Source organism: Eumetopias jubatus, unplaced genomic scaffold, assembly GCF_037043125.1.
Source record: "Eumetopias jubatus isolate StellerSeaLion01/CBP00866 unplaced genomic scaffold, mEumJub1_p1.0 scaffold_12, whole genome shotgun sequence".
Lineage (NCBI taxonomy): Eukaryota > Metazoa > Chordata > Mammalia > Carnivora > Otariidae > Eumetopias > Eumetopias jubatus.
In genome coordinates this window covers 104,367,538-104,384,091 of record NW_028274818.1, presented here as the reverse complement: position 1 = coordinate 104,384,091, position 16,554 = coordinate 104,367,538, and the positions used below count along the sequence as shown (strand labels likewise).

General features: G+C 45.7%; 1 protein-coding gene across 3 annotated transcripts; it reads left to right on the top strand.

The window, feature by feature from the left end:
- The first annotated feature begins 1,936 nt into the window (after positions 1 to 1,936).
- ZSCAN21 (zinc finger and SCAN domain containing 21) lies at positions 1,937 to 13,548 on the top strand. 3 transcript variants are annotated; one of them, XM_088016702.1, is made up of 4 exons: positions 1,937 to 1,993; positions 9,731 to 10,220; positions 10,863 to 11,052; positions 12,628 to 13,548. In XM_088016702.1, exons 2-4 carry the CDS (start codon positions 9,831 to 9,833, stop codon positions 13,458 to 13,460), a joined length of 1,413 nt encoding a protein of 470 aa, XP_087872828.1. In that variant the 5' UTR covers positions 1,937 to 1,993; positions 9,731 to 9,830; the 3' UTR covers positions 13,461 to 13,548. The 3 variants fall into 3 exon arrangements, with proteins under 3 accessions (XP_087872828.1, XP_087872829.1, XP_087872830.1); XM_088016703.1 differs by having other exon boundaries at positions 1,943 to 1,993; positions 9,792 to 10,220; XM_088016704.1 differs by lacking the exon at positions 1,937 to 1,993 and adding an exon at positions 2,041 to 2,774 and having other exon boundaries at positions 9,792 to 10,220.
- The last annotated feature ends 3,006 nt before the right edge of the window (positions 13,549 to 16,554 follow it).

Genomic DNA, 16,554 nt, shown 5'->3' with positions numbered 1-16,554 from the left:
GCAGACTCCCGGCTGAGTGCAGAGCCCGACACAGGGCTCAATCGCACGACCCTGAGATCATGACCTGAGCCAAAATCAAGTCGGACACTTAACCGACTGAGCCGCCCAGGCACCCCTCCTTTCCTTTAGAAAGAGCAAGAAGCTTGGAGTTGGAAGGGTTTCCTTCAAGCCTCAACGTCACAGCTCACTGGTTGCATGGCTAGGCAAAGATCCAAGGCTGGGCCCTAAACATCTGCAAATTCTGCCTTGACCTCTTAAGGAAGCGAGTCATATCATGAGGAAGCCCAAGCAGCCATGGGGAGACACTCACACGGAGGAGCACTGAACCCCCAGACCCACATCCCAGCTGAGCTTCCAGTCTGTGGGCCAGCATCAACTGCCAGCCATCCCAGCTCCTTAGATGACACCACAGGAAGCAGGAGAACGCAGCCAATTCACAGATTTGTGAGATCCTATGAGAAATGATGATTGTTGCGTTAAAGTCAGTCAGTTTTGAGGTTTTTAATGGAGCAATAAGAAGGTGAAACCACGTACTTAACAGTACCTTGCCCATAGTAAGTGCTCTAAGTCGGTATATGGAGGGAATGAATGGTAACGGTGAAGGAGTGTTGTGAAAGGGTTGGAAGTCAAGGAAAAACTAACAGGGGTATGGGGCAGGCAAGCTGTATGAAGCCCAAAAATGCGCTCTGCAGTACTGCTGTCCTCCCGATCCCCAGGGCTCTCCCACCTATCCAAGACAGCACCAGATGATACAGGGAGTGGCTATTTTGACCAACTATTTATTAGGAAGTCATTCCTTACACTGAACTTTCCTAGCATTTCCATTCCTTGGTCTTAGCTCTAAATTCTGGGGTCCTATAAAACACATTTCTTTTGGAAATGACAACTCTTTACATATTTGAAAACTATGACTACTTTGTCCCTCATTCTCCCCTCCTCTTCTCCTACCTAAAGTAAGGAAAAATTCTCCAGATTCTCTCCAGTGGAATGGTATGGTGTTCAGACCTCACACCCTCCAATTTGCTCATTTCTGGGCCACCATTGGCTTTTTGGTGCCTCTTAACAGGTGGCAGCGAGAACCCACCCATGGGGGGAATGAATGAATGAAACAAGACTGACCATGTGATGACTGTTGAAAGTGGCCAGTTGTTACATGGAGGCTCACTGTCATCCTGTCTACGTTTATCTTTGAAAATTAAAAAAAAAAAAAATGACCCGCCCCCCCAAAAAGGGGGAAATGATACCATGTTTCTATAAAGTCAGGGTGCATTTAGGCAGGGAATTTCATGCTGCTGTCCTTCAGCATGTGTGTCTTTTGAGGAGGCATCAGGCAAAAGCAAACTCAGTGGGGGCTGCAGGGGTTGGTGCAGAAAGAAACACTGAGAATCTAGTCTGACACCTGCAGCTTAGCAGAAGCAGCGGGAGAAAAAGGCAGAGACTTCTTTAACAAGCCCCACTGCATCAGGAGCACCTTAGAAGGCAGCCTCTGAGATTTCTGCCCAGAATTCTGTTCCAAATTGATGCCACCGTGACTCAAGTCTGACAGTGATCACTCAATCTCTGGCTTCGTGGGCCAAACGTGGGGCTCCGTGTCCATAAACGTGGGTCAAGTTCTCACGAAGTGACGGGCCCAGGTCACGGGTGAACAGGGCTCTGAAGTCCACGAGGGGACCCTCTCCCTGGACCGGGACGTCGGGGATCGGGTGGGAGAACCGCCAAAGCCTGCACCTGGTTGGCACTTCCTTGGTTAAAAAAAGGGGGGGTAGAACTAGGTCCCTGTTCTCGTAAGTGGAGCGACTCCGCCTGTCCCCAAAGCGCCTCGACCCCCAACGAACCCGAGACACCAAGATGCAGCGACGACGTCCCCAATTCCTAGAGGGACCGCTACGGCCCAGTTAGACTCCAGCGGGGGCGGGGCTCTGACGCACTTCCGGCTGCGCCGGCCGCTGGGTGCATCGAGGTGTACGGGCGCTTCGAGCGGTTTCAAAATCTGGTGAGTCTCTTGGTTCCTGGTTCGCGTGGCGGGCGAGAGAGAGAGCCTTGGCCGAAAGGGTTCGGGGAGGGAGGAGTAGGTTGAGCAGCTGTGGCCTCTGGAGAGCCCCAGCTGACCCGCCCTGGGAGGTCTTCAGGGAGGAGCCCCGCGCTTCTACCCAGCCCCAGGTAGTGGAGGCTCTTGCTCACGGGAAAGCCGTTTCCGCCCCGCCCCGGGGGTTTCACAAATGGAACTGCCTCGTTCTCGTTCCAGAGCAGTTTTTTCTGTGCTCTTCCTGAGCCGAGCCGTCAGTCGGACCAGGTTGCCTTGTCTTTTTTCCCTGGCTCTCAACAGGAAGTCCCAACTCAGGGATAATTGATGAGAACACGCCTGAGGGGTTTGGAGACCTGCTGTGGGAACCGAGCCTCATTGGAAGTCCCGGGTTGCGACTGATCCAAGAGAGGGAATAGTACGGTTGAGCTTTGTTCGGATAGATAGCACACACACAACGGGCATCTGCTCGAGTTTGGAAACGCATTTTTATCTTACCATTTATAAATAGTTTGTCGAGGGAAAGGTGATCTGGTGGGTGAGGTCCTTGGAAACCTATGTTATTATTAGGAACAGTTGAAAGAGCTGTGAAGAAGGGAGGTGAGAGGCAAAAAATTTTCAGGGATTGGAAGGCTGCTACGCAGAAAGTAAATACTGTACAGTAGAATTCTGTGCCTCAGTTACCAAATTTGCCTGCCTACGAGTTTTCAGGTACACAATGAGTGTGTTAAAGACGTTCTAGTATTAGTTGGTAAGTACCATTCAGTTGTTAGAATCTGTGATAATTTGATTTATTTATGCCTCATCTTGTTCCGTAATGGATTTGGGGCATTTTTATAAAAGTATACATTTTGGGAAATTGTCATAAAAGATAGGAAAAGAAAAAAAAAAAAAACCCTGGGAATAGGAACGATTCTGTTCTGGTTATAGTAGACTGTGAACTTATAAGCCTCTTGTGCTAAGCATTCTAGGTAGCCTTAAAAAAGTAGTTCACTGTGGTTGAAGACAATGTGACTTAGTAATGAAGCCTCTTGATTTCTTTTTTTTAATTTTTAAGATTTTATTTATTTAGGGGCCCCTGGGTGGCTCGGTCATTAAGCGTCTGCCTTCGGCTCAGGTCATGATCTCAGAGTCCTGGGATCGAGCCCAGCATCGGGCTCCCTGCTCCACGGGAAGCCTGCTTCTCCCTCTCCCACTCCTCCTGCTTGTGTTCCCTCAAATACATAAATAAAAATCTTAAAAAAATAAATAATAAAAAAAGATTTGATATATGTATTTGACAGAGAGTACAAGCAGGGGGAGCTGCAGGGAGAGGGAGAGGCAGACTCCCCACCGAGCAGGGAGCCCGATGCAGGGCTCGAACCCAGGACCCCAGGACCACGACCGGAGCCGAAGGCAGACACTCAACAGGCTGAGCCACCTAGGTGCTCCAAGCCTCTTGTTTTCTATCCACATGCTTTTGATTTTATAAATACTTTACTAAGAAAACTTCAGAAGCCTGGGCGCCTGGCTAGCTCAGTAGAACATGCGACTCTTGATCTCAAGGTCATGAGTTCAAGCCCCACGTTGGGCACAGAGCTTACAATCAGTTAATCAATCAAATTAAAAAAAAAAGAAAGAAAGAAAAATTCAGAAGCCAAGACCTGGAGGGCATCCCTGAGTGAACCTTTAGGCAAACTCAGCATGACCAAATGTGAAATAACTGGCTTTCTCAGGGTAGGGGGCAGGGGAATCAAGACAGAGCATTACTGGATTTTTAAAAAATCTTTGCCAGTCTGATAGATGGAAGTGTTTCATTGTAGCTTTAATTTTCATGTCTTTTATTATAACTAAGGTTAAGTGTCTTTTTGTGTATTTATTATTAGGCTGAGATTTGAAAGACAAATAGAAATCTGCCCCGAAAATTGGGCATCAATGGATCATAGGGAATGAGCAGGGGAGTGATGAGACAGTATGAGGAGGCAGAGGCCAGGCTGTGACTTTTGTGTGCCAAACAGAGAAATGAATAAAATTGTTGTCAACAGCTGGGTGTTATGTGCAGATTTGTATGCTAAACCTCTGCTGGTACTAGACTTATAATGTGTGAAACTTCTATTTTTCAGAGGAGGGAACTTCAGGAGCCAAGGGCAGGCTGTCCCAAGATGGGGCACTTTAGCATGAATAGTATTTTGAGTTAAAAGCAATTGAAACCCAGCAGATTCAGGAAAGGCTTTTCACCTTTCCCCTCAAGTGCCTGCCTATACCAGAAAGAGAGCTATCAAGGAGATTCTTCTTCACCTAAAAAACCTGCATAATAGGGCACCCTCTTGTTTTGCAAACATCTCCTCTCACCTTCCTGCTAATGATCTTCCTCATCTTAGTATCCTCAGACCCATCTCCTTAGCTCAGGTTGTTACATAAGCCTCCATGTTGCCAGACTGCCTTTGGAATTTCATGTCTGTGTGGCTCCCTGTACATACAAAGCTAAATTTGATTTTCTCCTGTTGAAGTTTTTTTAAATAAGCTCTATGCTGAATGTGGGGCTCAAACTCACAACCGTGACATCAAGAGTCACATGCTCTTCTGACTGAGCCAGCCCGGTGCCCCCTATTTTTTTTTTTAATAAAAAATAAATCAATAAACCTCTGCTGCTAGCCTTTGAGCCTTGGAGTTAGAGTTGCCAAACTGGAAAATGGCTGGTGTGATTTCAAAGGAGGACAAGATTGTCATAACGTTGTCAGCCAGTTACAGTTGTTTGATAAAAGTAGAAGTAAGCATTGTGTATGTTTGCAGTAGATCTGTTAGAAACTTTATTTCATCAGATCAGTATTCTGATAATTGTTGGATGAGAGTCAAATTAATTATTGTTCCTAGAGACAAAGCAGGCACCTTTTTAAAAAAATAATTGTGGGACGCCTGGGTGGCTCAGTCGGTTAAGTGTCTGCCTTTAGCTCAGGTCATGATCCCAGGGTCCTGAGATCGAGCCCCACGTCCCTGCTCAGCGGGAGTCTGCTTCTCCCTCTGCCCCTGCTTGTGCTCTCTCTCTAACAACTAAATAAAATCTTTAAAAAATAATTTAAAAATTAAAAAATAATCGTAAAAGAAAAACACTTCATAACTTTTTAAAAATACCTAATGAACTCTAAAAATGGTCTGCTTCAACTAAGTTTTGAAGTTAACAGCTAACATATTTCTCTTTACTACCACTCCGTAATAGAACAGCATTTATCAAAGCTGCTTTTCCACCCCACTCCCCCATGTTTTTCAATTTAAATGTTTTATTCTCTTATTATTTTTTAGAGATTTTATTTTTTAAAGATTTAGTTATTTATTTTAGAGAGAGCACACACACGGGGAGGGGCAGAGGGAGAGGGATCACTTCTCTTGTATTTTAACAGGATCACTCTGCTGCTTGTTGGCAATAGACCGAGGGCCGAAAGAGGAGGCACTTAGGAGGCCCTTGCAGTACACTGGTCAAGAGGTGATGGGCTGGGGGGCGCCTGGGTGGCTCAGTCGTTAAGCGTCTGCCTTCGGCTCAGGTCATGATCCCAGGGTCCTGGGATCGAGCCGTGCATCGGGCTCCCTGCTCTGCGGGGAAGTCTGCTTCTCCCTCTCCCACTCCCCCTGCTTGTGTTCCCTCTCTCGCTGTGTCTCTCTGTGTTAAATAAATAAATCTTAAAAAAAAAAAAAAAAGTGATGGGCTGGGATGGCAGTGTTGGAGGAAGTGAGAATTGGTTGAATAGTGGGTCTTTTGGATGTAGGGCTCACAGGATTTGCTTATGAATTATAGGTAGAATGTGAAGGAGGAGTCTGAGATAACCAGGTTTTTTGGTCCAGGAAAACCGAATGCTGGAGTGGCCGTTAACTGAGATGAATAGCTGGGGGGGCGGGCAATAATGGGGACTGCAGTTTTGGACATCTTAAACTTGAGGTGCCATTGGACATGCTGGTGGCGACGTCAAGTAGTAGTTGGTTGTATGAGTCTAGAGTTCAGAAGAGAGGTCCAGGCTGGAGATAAATTGGCAGTTGGGAGTATACAGATGGTAATTCAAGCCATGTGACCAGATGAAATCTCCAAGGGGAATAAATGCAGCAAGGACGAAGGAGTCCAAGTGCCAGGCCCTCTACTCATTTGTGGTCTTGGCAAAGACATGAATTTGAATGTGGGCAGCGTCTAGGGAAGCTTTTTCTTAAGATTTTTTTTTTTGTTTTAGAATAATCTCTACACCCAGCATGGGGCTCAAACTTAACAACGAGATCAAGAGTCACACGCTCTACCAACTAAGCCGGCCAAGAGCCCCAGCTTTTAATTGTCACTGGGTACATATTTTGCAGAGGCAGTTATGTGATCTGTGGGTTTGGATATGCCCTTCTGGGAACAGATCCACAGGAATGATAGGTCACTCCCTGTTTAATGCCACCTGTGTTATATAACTCCTCATGTCTTGCTGAGTTTCCCAGGCTTGATCCCAGAAGCTGAGCAGCCCAAACAGACTACGGTGTCTTTCCTGTTGTAGGGATGCCCTTCTCTGGGCGGAGTATGAAATTTTGTAACCAGTTACAAACAAGTATTTCCGCACTGCGGAGACCTACTTCAAAGCATTTCAAATGAATGCTCCCGGCACTACTACATCTGTTATTTTGAGGTTATCTTAGCCTTGAGTGCTAATGCCTTTATTTTAGGAAACGAGATGATGTGCTCCTGTCCCAGCTCAGTTTCAAGTTATCCTGAACTTGGGCGCTCCAGCAGTATATTGGGTGTGCAGGGCAGCATGAGGGAGTGGGTGGTGCTGAGTCTGGTCCACCATGTCAGGACACCTATTGACATCTCATAGGATGCTTCAGAACGGGGGTACAGGGGCACCTGGGTGGCGCATCTGTACCGAAGGCATCTGCCTTCGGCTCAGGTCATGATCCCGGGGTCCTGGGATCGGGCCCCACATTGGGCTCCCTGCTCAACGGGAAGCCTGCTTCTCCCTCTCCCACTCCCCCTGCTTGTGTTCCCTCTCTCGCTGTATCTCTCTCTGTCAAATAAATAATAAAAAAAAATCTTAAAAAAAAAAAAAGAATGGGGGTACAGTGGAGGGGAGTCCCAAGGACTGGCATCCCTAGAATTCTGAACTAATTAGCAGCTGGTAATTACAGCATTTCTTATAAAAGGTTACATACTGAGGTTCTAGTCCTAGAATCCCATTTCATATTTTTTTTAATTACCAGAATTGGTAGTTCATATAAAATATGTTTTTAATGCGTGTTTACGAAATGGGTGAAACTAAATAACTTAATACAAAACTTAATACAAAAGCTCTAACATGTACATTTGTGGCAGGGGGCTCTGCATGGTCTGGAATTGCTTTTTTGTTTTCTTGGGGTGGTTTGGTTTTGTTTTTGAAGGCCATGAAGTTTGGGCATTAATAGTAAAAACTGTTTTGTTTGTCTTTTAAGGATATTCTGATTTTCTGATATAAAAGTAACAATACCCACTATAGAAAATTTGGGAAATGATGGGGCGCCTGAGTGGCTCAGGCATTAAGCGTCTGCCTTCAACTCAGGTCATGATCCCAGGGTCCTGGGATCGAGCCCCACATCGGGCTCCCTGCTCAACGGGAAGCCTGCTTCTCCCTCTCCCACTCCCCCTGCTTGTGTTCCTGTTCTTGCTGTCTCTCTGTCAAATAAATAAGTAAAATCTTTAAAAAAAAAAAATGGGGGGAAATGAAAAAAAGAATTTTAAAAACTGAAGTTATCTACAACCCAGCAAGATCACTGTTCGTGTTTTACCCTTTTTCCGTTATGGGGCCATATGTGAGACTTGATATTCAGGTTATACAAGCCAGATCCGTGGAAAACGACGTGCGTGTGAGCCACGAGCATACTCGTTTGTATTTTCATTTTTATTTTTTTCATACTCAAGTTTTTAAATGCCTTAGATTTAGATTGTTTGTGACTTCTATTTCCTCATCTTCTGTAAGTCATTTGTGCCTCCTTTTTATGGTCTCTACCCTTGTTATCAGCATAGTTTCACATAACAAAAACCCACGTAGGTTTTTATCTGTTTGGCTCTCTGTTGAGACTTCCCCAGGGTTTTCCTGCTCTCAATTAGCCACACCCAGAATGGGACATCTATGTGACACATGACAAGTGCTGCTTAACAGTTTGGAAACATGCTCAGGAAAGACAGTCACAAGCATGGAAGGCTAATTTATGCAGGTGTCTTTCAGAATATGTTTAATGAATGCTGATAATTGTAGTTTGATTCTGATGTCTCTTTACTCATTTGTTTTCCATCTCTCCCACAAACTTGAAAGCTCCGTGGGGGTGGGAGTGCATCTGGCTTGCTCATCACTGCACTCCCAGCTCCAAGCCCATGGCATTCAAGTAAATGTTGAGTAGATGGACTTCACTTTTGGCAAATGAGGAAAATAGAAGTAATTGTATTTATTACAGATGTTTTGGGTGTTCTAATGTATGAACTGACCGACATGTTTATAATATTTAATATTTAAAAGAAAAATACTTTTAAGCACTTTGCATTTGTATCATTTCTGGTTTAATTTTTTTCCCCTCTGTTTCTTCTCAGCAATATATATCTCATCGAGATAAATACCTCTGTAAGAATATAAGTTAGGGCACCTGGGTGGCTCAGTTGGTTGAGCGACTGCCTTCGGCTCAGGTCATGATCCTGGAATCTCGGGATCGAGTCCCACATCGGGCTCCCTGCTCAGCAGGGAGTCTGCTTCTCCCTCTGACCCTCTTCCCTCTCGTGCTCTCTATCTCTCATTCTCTGTCTCTCAAATAAATAAATAAAATCTTTAAAAAAAAAAGAATATAGGTTACTATTAGTTTAATCTCTGTCATTCCACTTGTCTTTCTGTGAAACCTAAAGGTAAAGGACTTTTAAAAACTTGCATATGCCCTACTAAAAAGTGGGTCAAGTGAAGCTCAGAATTACATCATTGGGGCCCCTGGGTGGCTCAGTTAGTTAAGCGTCCGACTTGGTTTTGGCTCAGTGTTTGACCTCAGGGTCATGGGATCGGCCTGCGTGGGGCTCTGAGCTCAGGGCAGAGTCTGCATGTCTCCCCCCAACCCCCCACATGCTCACAGTCTCTCAAATAAATAAATGGGATCTTTGAAAAACAGATTTTTTAAATTACATCATTAATTATACTCAATTATTTTTAAATACTCTTAATTCCAACCTTCTAACATGATTCCTGGTTATGCTGACTAGCCCCATCGTTTGACTAGCAATTTATTTACTTACTTACTTACTTATTTATTTAGTGAAGTAGGGGGTTTGATACGGGGTTTGAACTCAAGACCCTGAGATCAAGAGTCGTGTGCTCTACTAACTGAGCCAGTCATGCATCCTTGGCTAGCAAATTTTTAATATTGAAGCTCAAAGTCTTAGATTTGGAGGGCTGCATTTGGCCTGTAGATAGATATCCTGTTGAAATCTCGGAGTTGTAAGATTCTGAAACAGTTTTTGGATCAAAGTTAATTTAAATTTAATTTTAAAAGTATGCCATTGTGCCCTTTTTTTTTAGTGGAGACAAAGTAAGTTTAGGATATCCTGACCTGGCTCCCGAATGATTTTGAACAGTAATATTTGTATGATAGTTTTATGGTGGCTGTAATTTCTACAATTTCTTGTGCTAAAGGTATGGCTGTCAAGACCTAAAAAGCATCCTTTTTTTCTTTTTGTAATTTTTGGTAACCATATTTTCTCAGGTTTAACGCATAGCCCTAAAGAACCAGAAACCCAAAGAAACCTCTATTTCCTGCTCCACAGAGTACCATCTCCAGTGAGGCTGTTTCTGGAATCTGTGTGATGACCAAGGTTTTGGGCATGGCTGCAGTTCGGGGCCCGAGGCCTCCACGGGAGAGGGGGCCTGTGGTGGTTAAAGATGAGGATGAAGAGGAAGGGCAGAGCCTTCCTAGCCTGGAGGTGTTCCGCCAGCGCTTCCGGCAGTTTGGCTACCATGACACGCCTGGCCCCCGGGAGGCCCTGAGCCAGCTCCGGGTGCTCTGCTGTGAGTGGCTGAGGCCCGAGATCCACACCAAGGAGCAAATCCTGGAGCTGCTGGTGCTGGAGCAGTTCCTGACCATCCTGCCCCAGGAGCTCCAGGCCTGGGTGCAGGAGCACTGCCCGGAGAGCGCCGAAGAGGCCGTCACTCTCCTAGAAGACCTGGAGCAGGAACTGGACGAGCCAGGACAGCAGGTAGTCTGGGGAGACCTTACATGCTGTGAGGCTGGGAATAGAGCACTCTGGGCAGGACTGGGTTTATCCGTCCAATGGGAGGGGCTGACTGGAAGCTTATGCTGACTTAGATCATGTTTCCTCCTGTTCTTCTTCTGTCCAGTATTGATCTTTAGCCGTGGGACTTGAATGAGATGGATGTGTTTCTTTTCTTTTTCCTAGCGGTTGTACTTTAGCTCTCCTGAGGCTTGCTTTCGTTCTGCAGTTGAAAAGTCTGAACAACCCAGGGTTTAGGGTTGTCACCCCCCCTCCCCTCAGCCCACATGCATTTGAAAATCCCAATATAACTTTTGATTCCCCAAAGTTTAACTTCTAAGTAAATAGCCTAATGTTGACCGGAAGCTTTACCAATAACATAAATAGTCAACACTTACTTTGTATGTTATGTGTGTTATATACCATGTTCTTATAATAAAGTAAGCTACAGAAAGGAAAACATTAAGAAAACCATAAGGAAGAGAAAATACATTTACTGTACTGTATGTATCAAAAAATACATATATGTGTATAAGTGGACCTGCATAGTTCAGACCCGTGTTCAGAGGTCACCTGTAGTTTTGAGGTGAGCTGTGCACAAACCCCGCCATTCGTGGTTGTCTCTAGGTCTCACCTCCTCCAAATGAACAGCAACAGGTTTGGGAGAAGAGGTCCTCTTCAGGAACAGCAAAGTTTCCAAGCAACACGCAGCCCCAGTCTGTGGAGACCAGTCACAAATGCGAAGGTTGGAAGCCCTTATACATCCAGGAGACTGGGGAAGAGCAGGATTTCACTCCAGAGCTGAGAAAGAGTCAAGGTAGGGACTGTCTGTCGTGCTGCGTGCTTGGTGCCCCAAGCCTTTGTGGTGGAAGAAACAGAATAATTCTCATTACTGGTTGTGAGGCAGTCCCCCTAGACTGACTTGCCTGGTCTGGCTGCTTGGGCAGGATGAGTACCTGAGTGCCTTTCCTCCCAAGTGCATCTCAGCTAGAGTCCTAGCATGGGGTTGCAGGGGAACATGACACTCTTAAAAGTGTTGGTCGAAGTAAATTTAAAAAAGGGACTGTTCACAGAGGTGTGACAGGTTGAAGGAACCAGTGAGAGATGAGGCGTGTTCATTTGTTAATGACTGAGCGAAGAACCTGTTAAAATCAGCATTGGATTATGCAGAAATGGTCCCAGGTAAAATCTTTTCAGCTTCTGCCTCATAAGGTTATTTAAAATGTTTCACTTATTTATTGAGTTACTTATTTCCCACACAGAATACATGGTAACTTGAAGGAAAGTCTGTGTATGTAGCCAAGTGATTGCTCATCACCGAGAGTGAAGGGGACTTTTATCTGCCGCGGCTGTGGTCCGGGCAGGCAGGGGGCGGGGGGTGGGGGGGTGAGCATGCATGCGGCTGGGTGGTTGCTGCTGGCGGCTCGAGGAAAGAGATGGTCGAGTGGAGAGAGGGCGCCAGGGACCAGGGAAGGGGCTGAGAGGAAGGTACCTCATTGACAGAGGCTTCTGTACTCCTCGGGGGCCGCCGACAGGTGTCAGGGAGCCCCTGGTTCAGTGTGGATTTCTCCTACTCCCCTTTTCCGTGTATGTGGACGGGTTAGACGGACTTGTAAGTGTGGCTGCCTAGTGCAGTGCTCTAAAAAAGATAGATGGCTTCAGTCTGGTTTAGCAGTATTAACTTTAGAACTAAAAGATGGTGAGACAGCCACTGTAGGGTACGTGCTGGGAATCAAACCCTCCTGGGAGGTGGGCACTTTGATTTAAACTAATAATGAGCTGGGACTAGCCTGGTCATATGTGGACTGAATGTCCTCTTTTGTTGCCTTTTTTTTTTTATTGTGTTTTGGTTTGATTTTTTTTTTTTTTTATGTTATGTTGATCACCATACAATACATCATTAGTTTTTGATGTAGTGTTCCATGTCTTTTGTTGCTTTTATATTCCACTTCTGTGAGAATGTGGATTTCATGAGTTTGCCGCTAGCCTCCTCTCCCTTAATTAATTACCCTTTTTATTTTCCTTAATCAACTTTGACCGTTCGGTAATATTTCTTACTTGTTTCTTTCTGCCTGAGCATCCCCCAGCTCCTATGTTTCTGTCCCAGTAGGCTTGGTTTTGCTTCCATGCCCTCTTTATGTGAAATGCTTCTCGTGGCAGAGAAAGCTATGCCCTCGTCACAGCATTCTAGCTGCTGCTGGGGCTGGTGTGACAGCCTCATGCTGTAAACTAGATCTGGTGGTGACTTGTTCGTGTCACTGTCATGTTGTGATCTCTCACCGAGCGATACTTGGTCACCATCCACGTCAGCTGACCTTTCTATTTCTCCTTCAACAGTTTCTTCTCAGAACACAAAACAACTGACCTGTTCTTATTCTACTTCTTGTTTCAGATTGTGACTCGAACACCCAGAATGAGGAATCAACAGACAAGCAGAAAGGTTCTGAAGAATCTCAAGAACTCAAAAGAGATGTTATTCCCATGATTATTGCCAGTAAATGTGAGGCCAGGTTAGAAAGGCAGTGGGTAAACCTTGAAAAGGAAAGAGGAACAAAAACTCCTCTCCTAGACAAAGGTTCCAAGAAAGGCAGAGAATTGATTCCCGCCAAACCTGCCCCAGGAGAGAGGCGGTACATATGTGCCGAGTGTGGAAAAGCCTTTAGTAATAGCTCAAACCTCACCAAACACCGGCGAACACACACTGGGGAGAAACCATATGTGTGCACCAAATGTGGGAAAGCTTTCAGCCACAGTTCAAACCTCACCCTTCACTACAGAACACACTTGGTGGACCGGCCCTATGACTGTAAGTGTGGGAAAGCCTTTGGTCAGAGCTCAGACCTCCTTAAACATCAGCGAATGCACACCGAAGAGGCGCCGTATCAGTGTAAAGATTGTGGAAAAGCTTTCAGTGGTAAAGGCAGCCTCATCCGACACTATCGGATACACACTGGGGAGAAACCTTACCAGTGTAACGAGTGTGGGAAGAGCTTTAGTCAGCACGCAGGTCTTAGTTCTCACCAGAGGCTCCACACCGGAGAGAAGCCATATAAATGTAAGGAGTGTGGGAAAGCCTTCAACCACAGCTCAAATTTTAATAAACACCATAGAATCCATACCGGGGAGAAGCCCTACTGGTGTAATCACTGTGGAAAAACCTTCTGTAGTAAGTCAAATCTTTCTAAACATCAGAGAGTCCACCCTGGAGAGGGAGAAGTGCTTTAACCGTCAAGTAATGCTCTCTGGGTGGGTTTTGTTTTTATTAAACTTTAGCCCATGGATGCTAGGGAGAAGCCCAGTAATTGCGATATAAACTCTAGTCATAGATTTTGTTTCACTCACACATCAAGGGGTGCCTGGAGAGTGGGTGCTCAGTGGCGGTACGGTGGCACGGAGGGGCTGGAAGGTGGCGGAGCACTCCTCGCTGGACAGCCCTCTGGGGCGCGGTCCCCTCACCTCGCCTTGGGCCCCAAGCCAGGCCGGCACTGCCTTTTGTATAGTTAAACTGAGTATATCCAGTGTAATTAAGGAAGGAACACTGAAACTGTTTAACTGTTTTAACATATATTCGAGAAGTATAAGATTTGTAAAGAATTGAGCCACATTGAACACAATTTAATCTGATTCGGAATAAACTTAAACATCTTGTAATGGTGCCTCAGGACTGTTAAATGGTATGTTGGTTACTGAACACTTCCAAGAGAGGAAACTACTCCTGCCAGTTTTAGTTATGGGGAAATTTGGATTTGGGGTAATTGGGACTTTTCGTACTCGTGAAGGTGCATATTGGGAAATTGGGGTAGAGTGTATAGAGAGCTGCATCTTGGTCTGTGTTGTGCCTTTTTTTTTTTTCCTGCATACTGAACACATTTATTTCGTCATGGAGAACATTTGTCAGCTCGTGTGCATTCTGGTGTGTGTATCCTGTCTCTGCCACAGTCTGAAAATCTGACTCTGAAACTTCCTTCTAAACTCCACAACTCAGTAATATCCAGCATGATTCCTTTAAGTCCATCCTGTCTGTTCCCTGACTGTAGTCAGGTGAGATCTTTGCGTGGTCTCCAAGCAAGAAGAGTTTACTCTCCTACAGCAAGGGGGGTCGGGTGGGGAGATGCGTTTGTTAGACCAGAGGGTTCTGGAGAATTTGGGGCTTGAGGTGCTTGAGCACGCCTCCCCAGATTTCCAATGCATCAGGATCCCAATCAGGACCCAGAATTTTGGCATAAATGACTTGGCAAGGCTTTGCATTTAGCTGTCTCTGCAGTTCTGCCCCCCTCACAATCAACCCTGTGTTGGTTTTCAGGCCAGTCTGCTCTTGCTGCAGAAGATGGGAATCTCTTTAATCCCTCCTGTGGGCGACTTTGGCTTTCACAACATGCCCTGAAATGATAGTTGGCTGAACTAAGCCTATAATTTTCTTTCTTCAAAGCTTGAGAGAGTACCTGCAGTCCTTGTAATTGCCACTATCCCAACAAGGTTTCAAGTTCCAGGACTGTTTCAGAAACTCATGCTTCCCCTCCTACCAGAACCTCATATCCTGCCGTGCCTGGTAGAAATCTTCGTAATGGCTAGGTAGAGCATGCTGGGAGTCGTGACTACCGCGCTCATTACCAGGCTCCTCTTACTAACCATCTGACCAGCGAGGGACCTGTTCCGGAATCCCATCCTGAGGGCTCAGTTTATAGGGCCACTTCCAGTACCGACTGTTACAGTTTGGGTTTCCCCTAGGACAGCCTGCAACAAGGGCTTGAGGGCAGATAGGTTACTTAGGGAGATGGCTCCAGGAAGCCAGGTGTGAGGGAGCGGGAAAGGAGAGGAGAAAAAAAGCCAAGAGTGGGTGCACTGTTGAGCTGGTGGCCTCTGTGTGGGGACCTTCACACAACAACATAACAAATGGGAGAAACTGGTATACCTGAGCTCTGCTCCAAGCCCAGTGTCTAGCTGTGGTTAGGAGGCAGTGCCTCCTTGGCCCCAGAGAGTGGCTGAGAACCCCTGGTGGACTGGGAAGAAACTGTCCCCAGGGGGCTTTCAGGCTGTCTCGGTCTGAAGATGCTTGTGAGCACCCCCCTCATATCACCCAGATACACACGTTTACACACACACGCAGACAGATGTGCAGGACTTACATCTGGATTCTAGATACACTGGGGGCATACTTACACTAAAAAAAATTATTCAGTGTTTATCTGCAATTCAGATTTAACTGGGCATTCTGTATCTCACAATCCTACCCCTGGCACTTGGGGGCAGCAGTGCTTCTACCCCTTTGTCTCCCCAAATGTAGTGATCTGATGAATTGAGGAGACTCACACCAGTAACATGTATATTTGTGGATGAAGTGACAGCTTTGTGCATCCCCGGAAATGCACTGTGACTTTATAAATTCTAGAATAGCCTCAAAGTGCTAGCCTGGAAATCAGGGCAGCAGCTCTTCCCTTGCAGCCCACCTCCAGAATTCCCTGTGGTGGAGATTGCTACAAGGAGACAGAAGTGTCTGATCTATCTTGAGACGGGAAATAACATAGCTGTTTCCACATTTCTGTGTAATGGCTTAATTTCACCCCATCTAGTCTATCTACAGTGACTCACATATAGTCCAAGTATACGATTCGAAAATATTCTAGATGAGTAAGCCAATTTTGACTCATTACTACATTTCTAGTAATGTCAGAGCCAATATATGTTCACATTTCATTTTTTTTCAACTTTTTAAATTGTAAAATACACAAAATTTACCATGTTATACGCCTTAAAAATATATAACTTATTAGAGACATACAAACTTTAAATTTATACCGAGCTAATAGGAAATACCTCATTTTAGGGGCGCCTGGGTGGCTCAGTTGGTTGGGTGTCTACCTTCAGCTCAGGTCATGATCCCAGGGTCCTGGGATCGAACCCCGTGTCATTGGGCTCCCTGCTCAGTGTGTAGTCTGCTTCTCCCTCTGCTCTTCCTTCCCCCTGCCCCACTTGTACACTCTCGCTCACTCAAATAATTGAAAATATTTTTAAGATTTTATTTATTTGACAGAGCAAGCACAAACGGGAAGAGGGAGAAGCAGGCTCCCTGCAGGTAGGGAGCCAGATGCAGGGCTTGATCCCAGGACCCTGAAATCACAACCTGAGCCAAAGGCAGACACTTAACCGACTGAGCCTCCCAGGTGCCCCAAATGAAATCTTTTAAAAAAGAAAATAGTTAAATTTTTTGAAAGATTTTATTTATTTATTTGAGAGAGAGAGAGCCGGGGTAGCAGGGACAGCCGAGGGAGAGAGACAAGGAGATTCTGCCCTCAGCATGGAGCCCAACGCAGGGCTCAGT

Excerpts from the sequence above, each read along its gene's own strand:
- ZSCAN21 (XM_088016702.1), top strand. The coding sequence starts at position 9,831 with ATGACCAAGGTTTTGGGCATGGCTGCAGTTCGGGGCCCGAGGCCTCCA. Across the intron at positions 10,221-10,862 it reads TGGACGAGCCAGGACAGCAG|GTCTCACCTCCTCCAAATGA; the intron begins GTAGTCTGGGGA and ends GGTTGTCTCTAG. Across the intron at positions 11,053-12,627 it reads AGAGCTGAGAAAGAGTCAAG|ATTGTGACTCGAACACCCAG; the intron begins GTAGGGACTGTC and ends TTCTTGTTTCAG.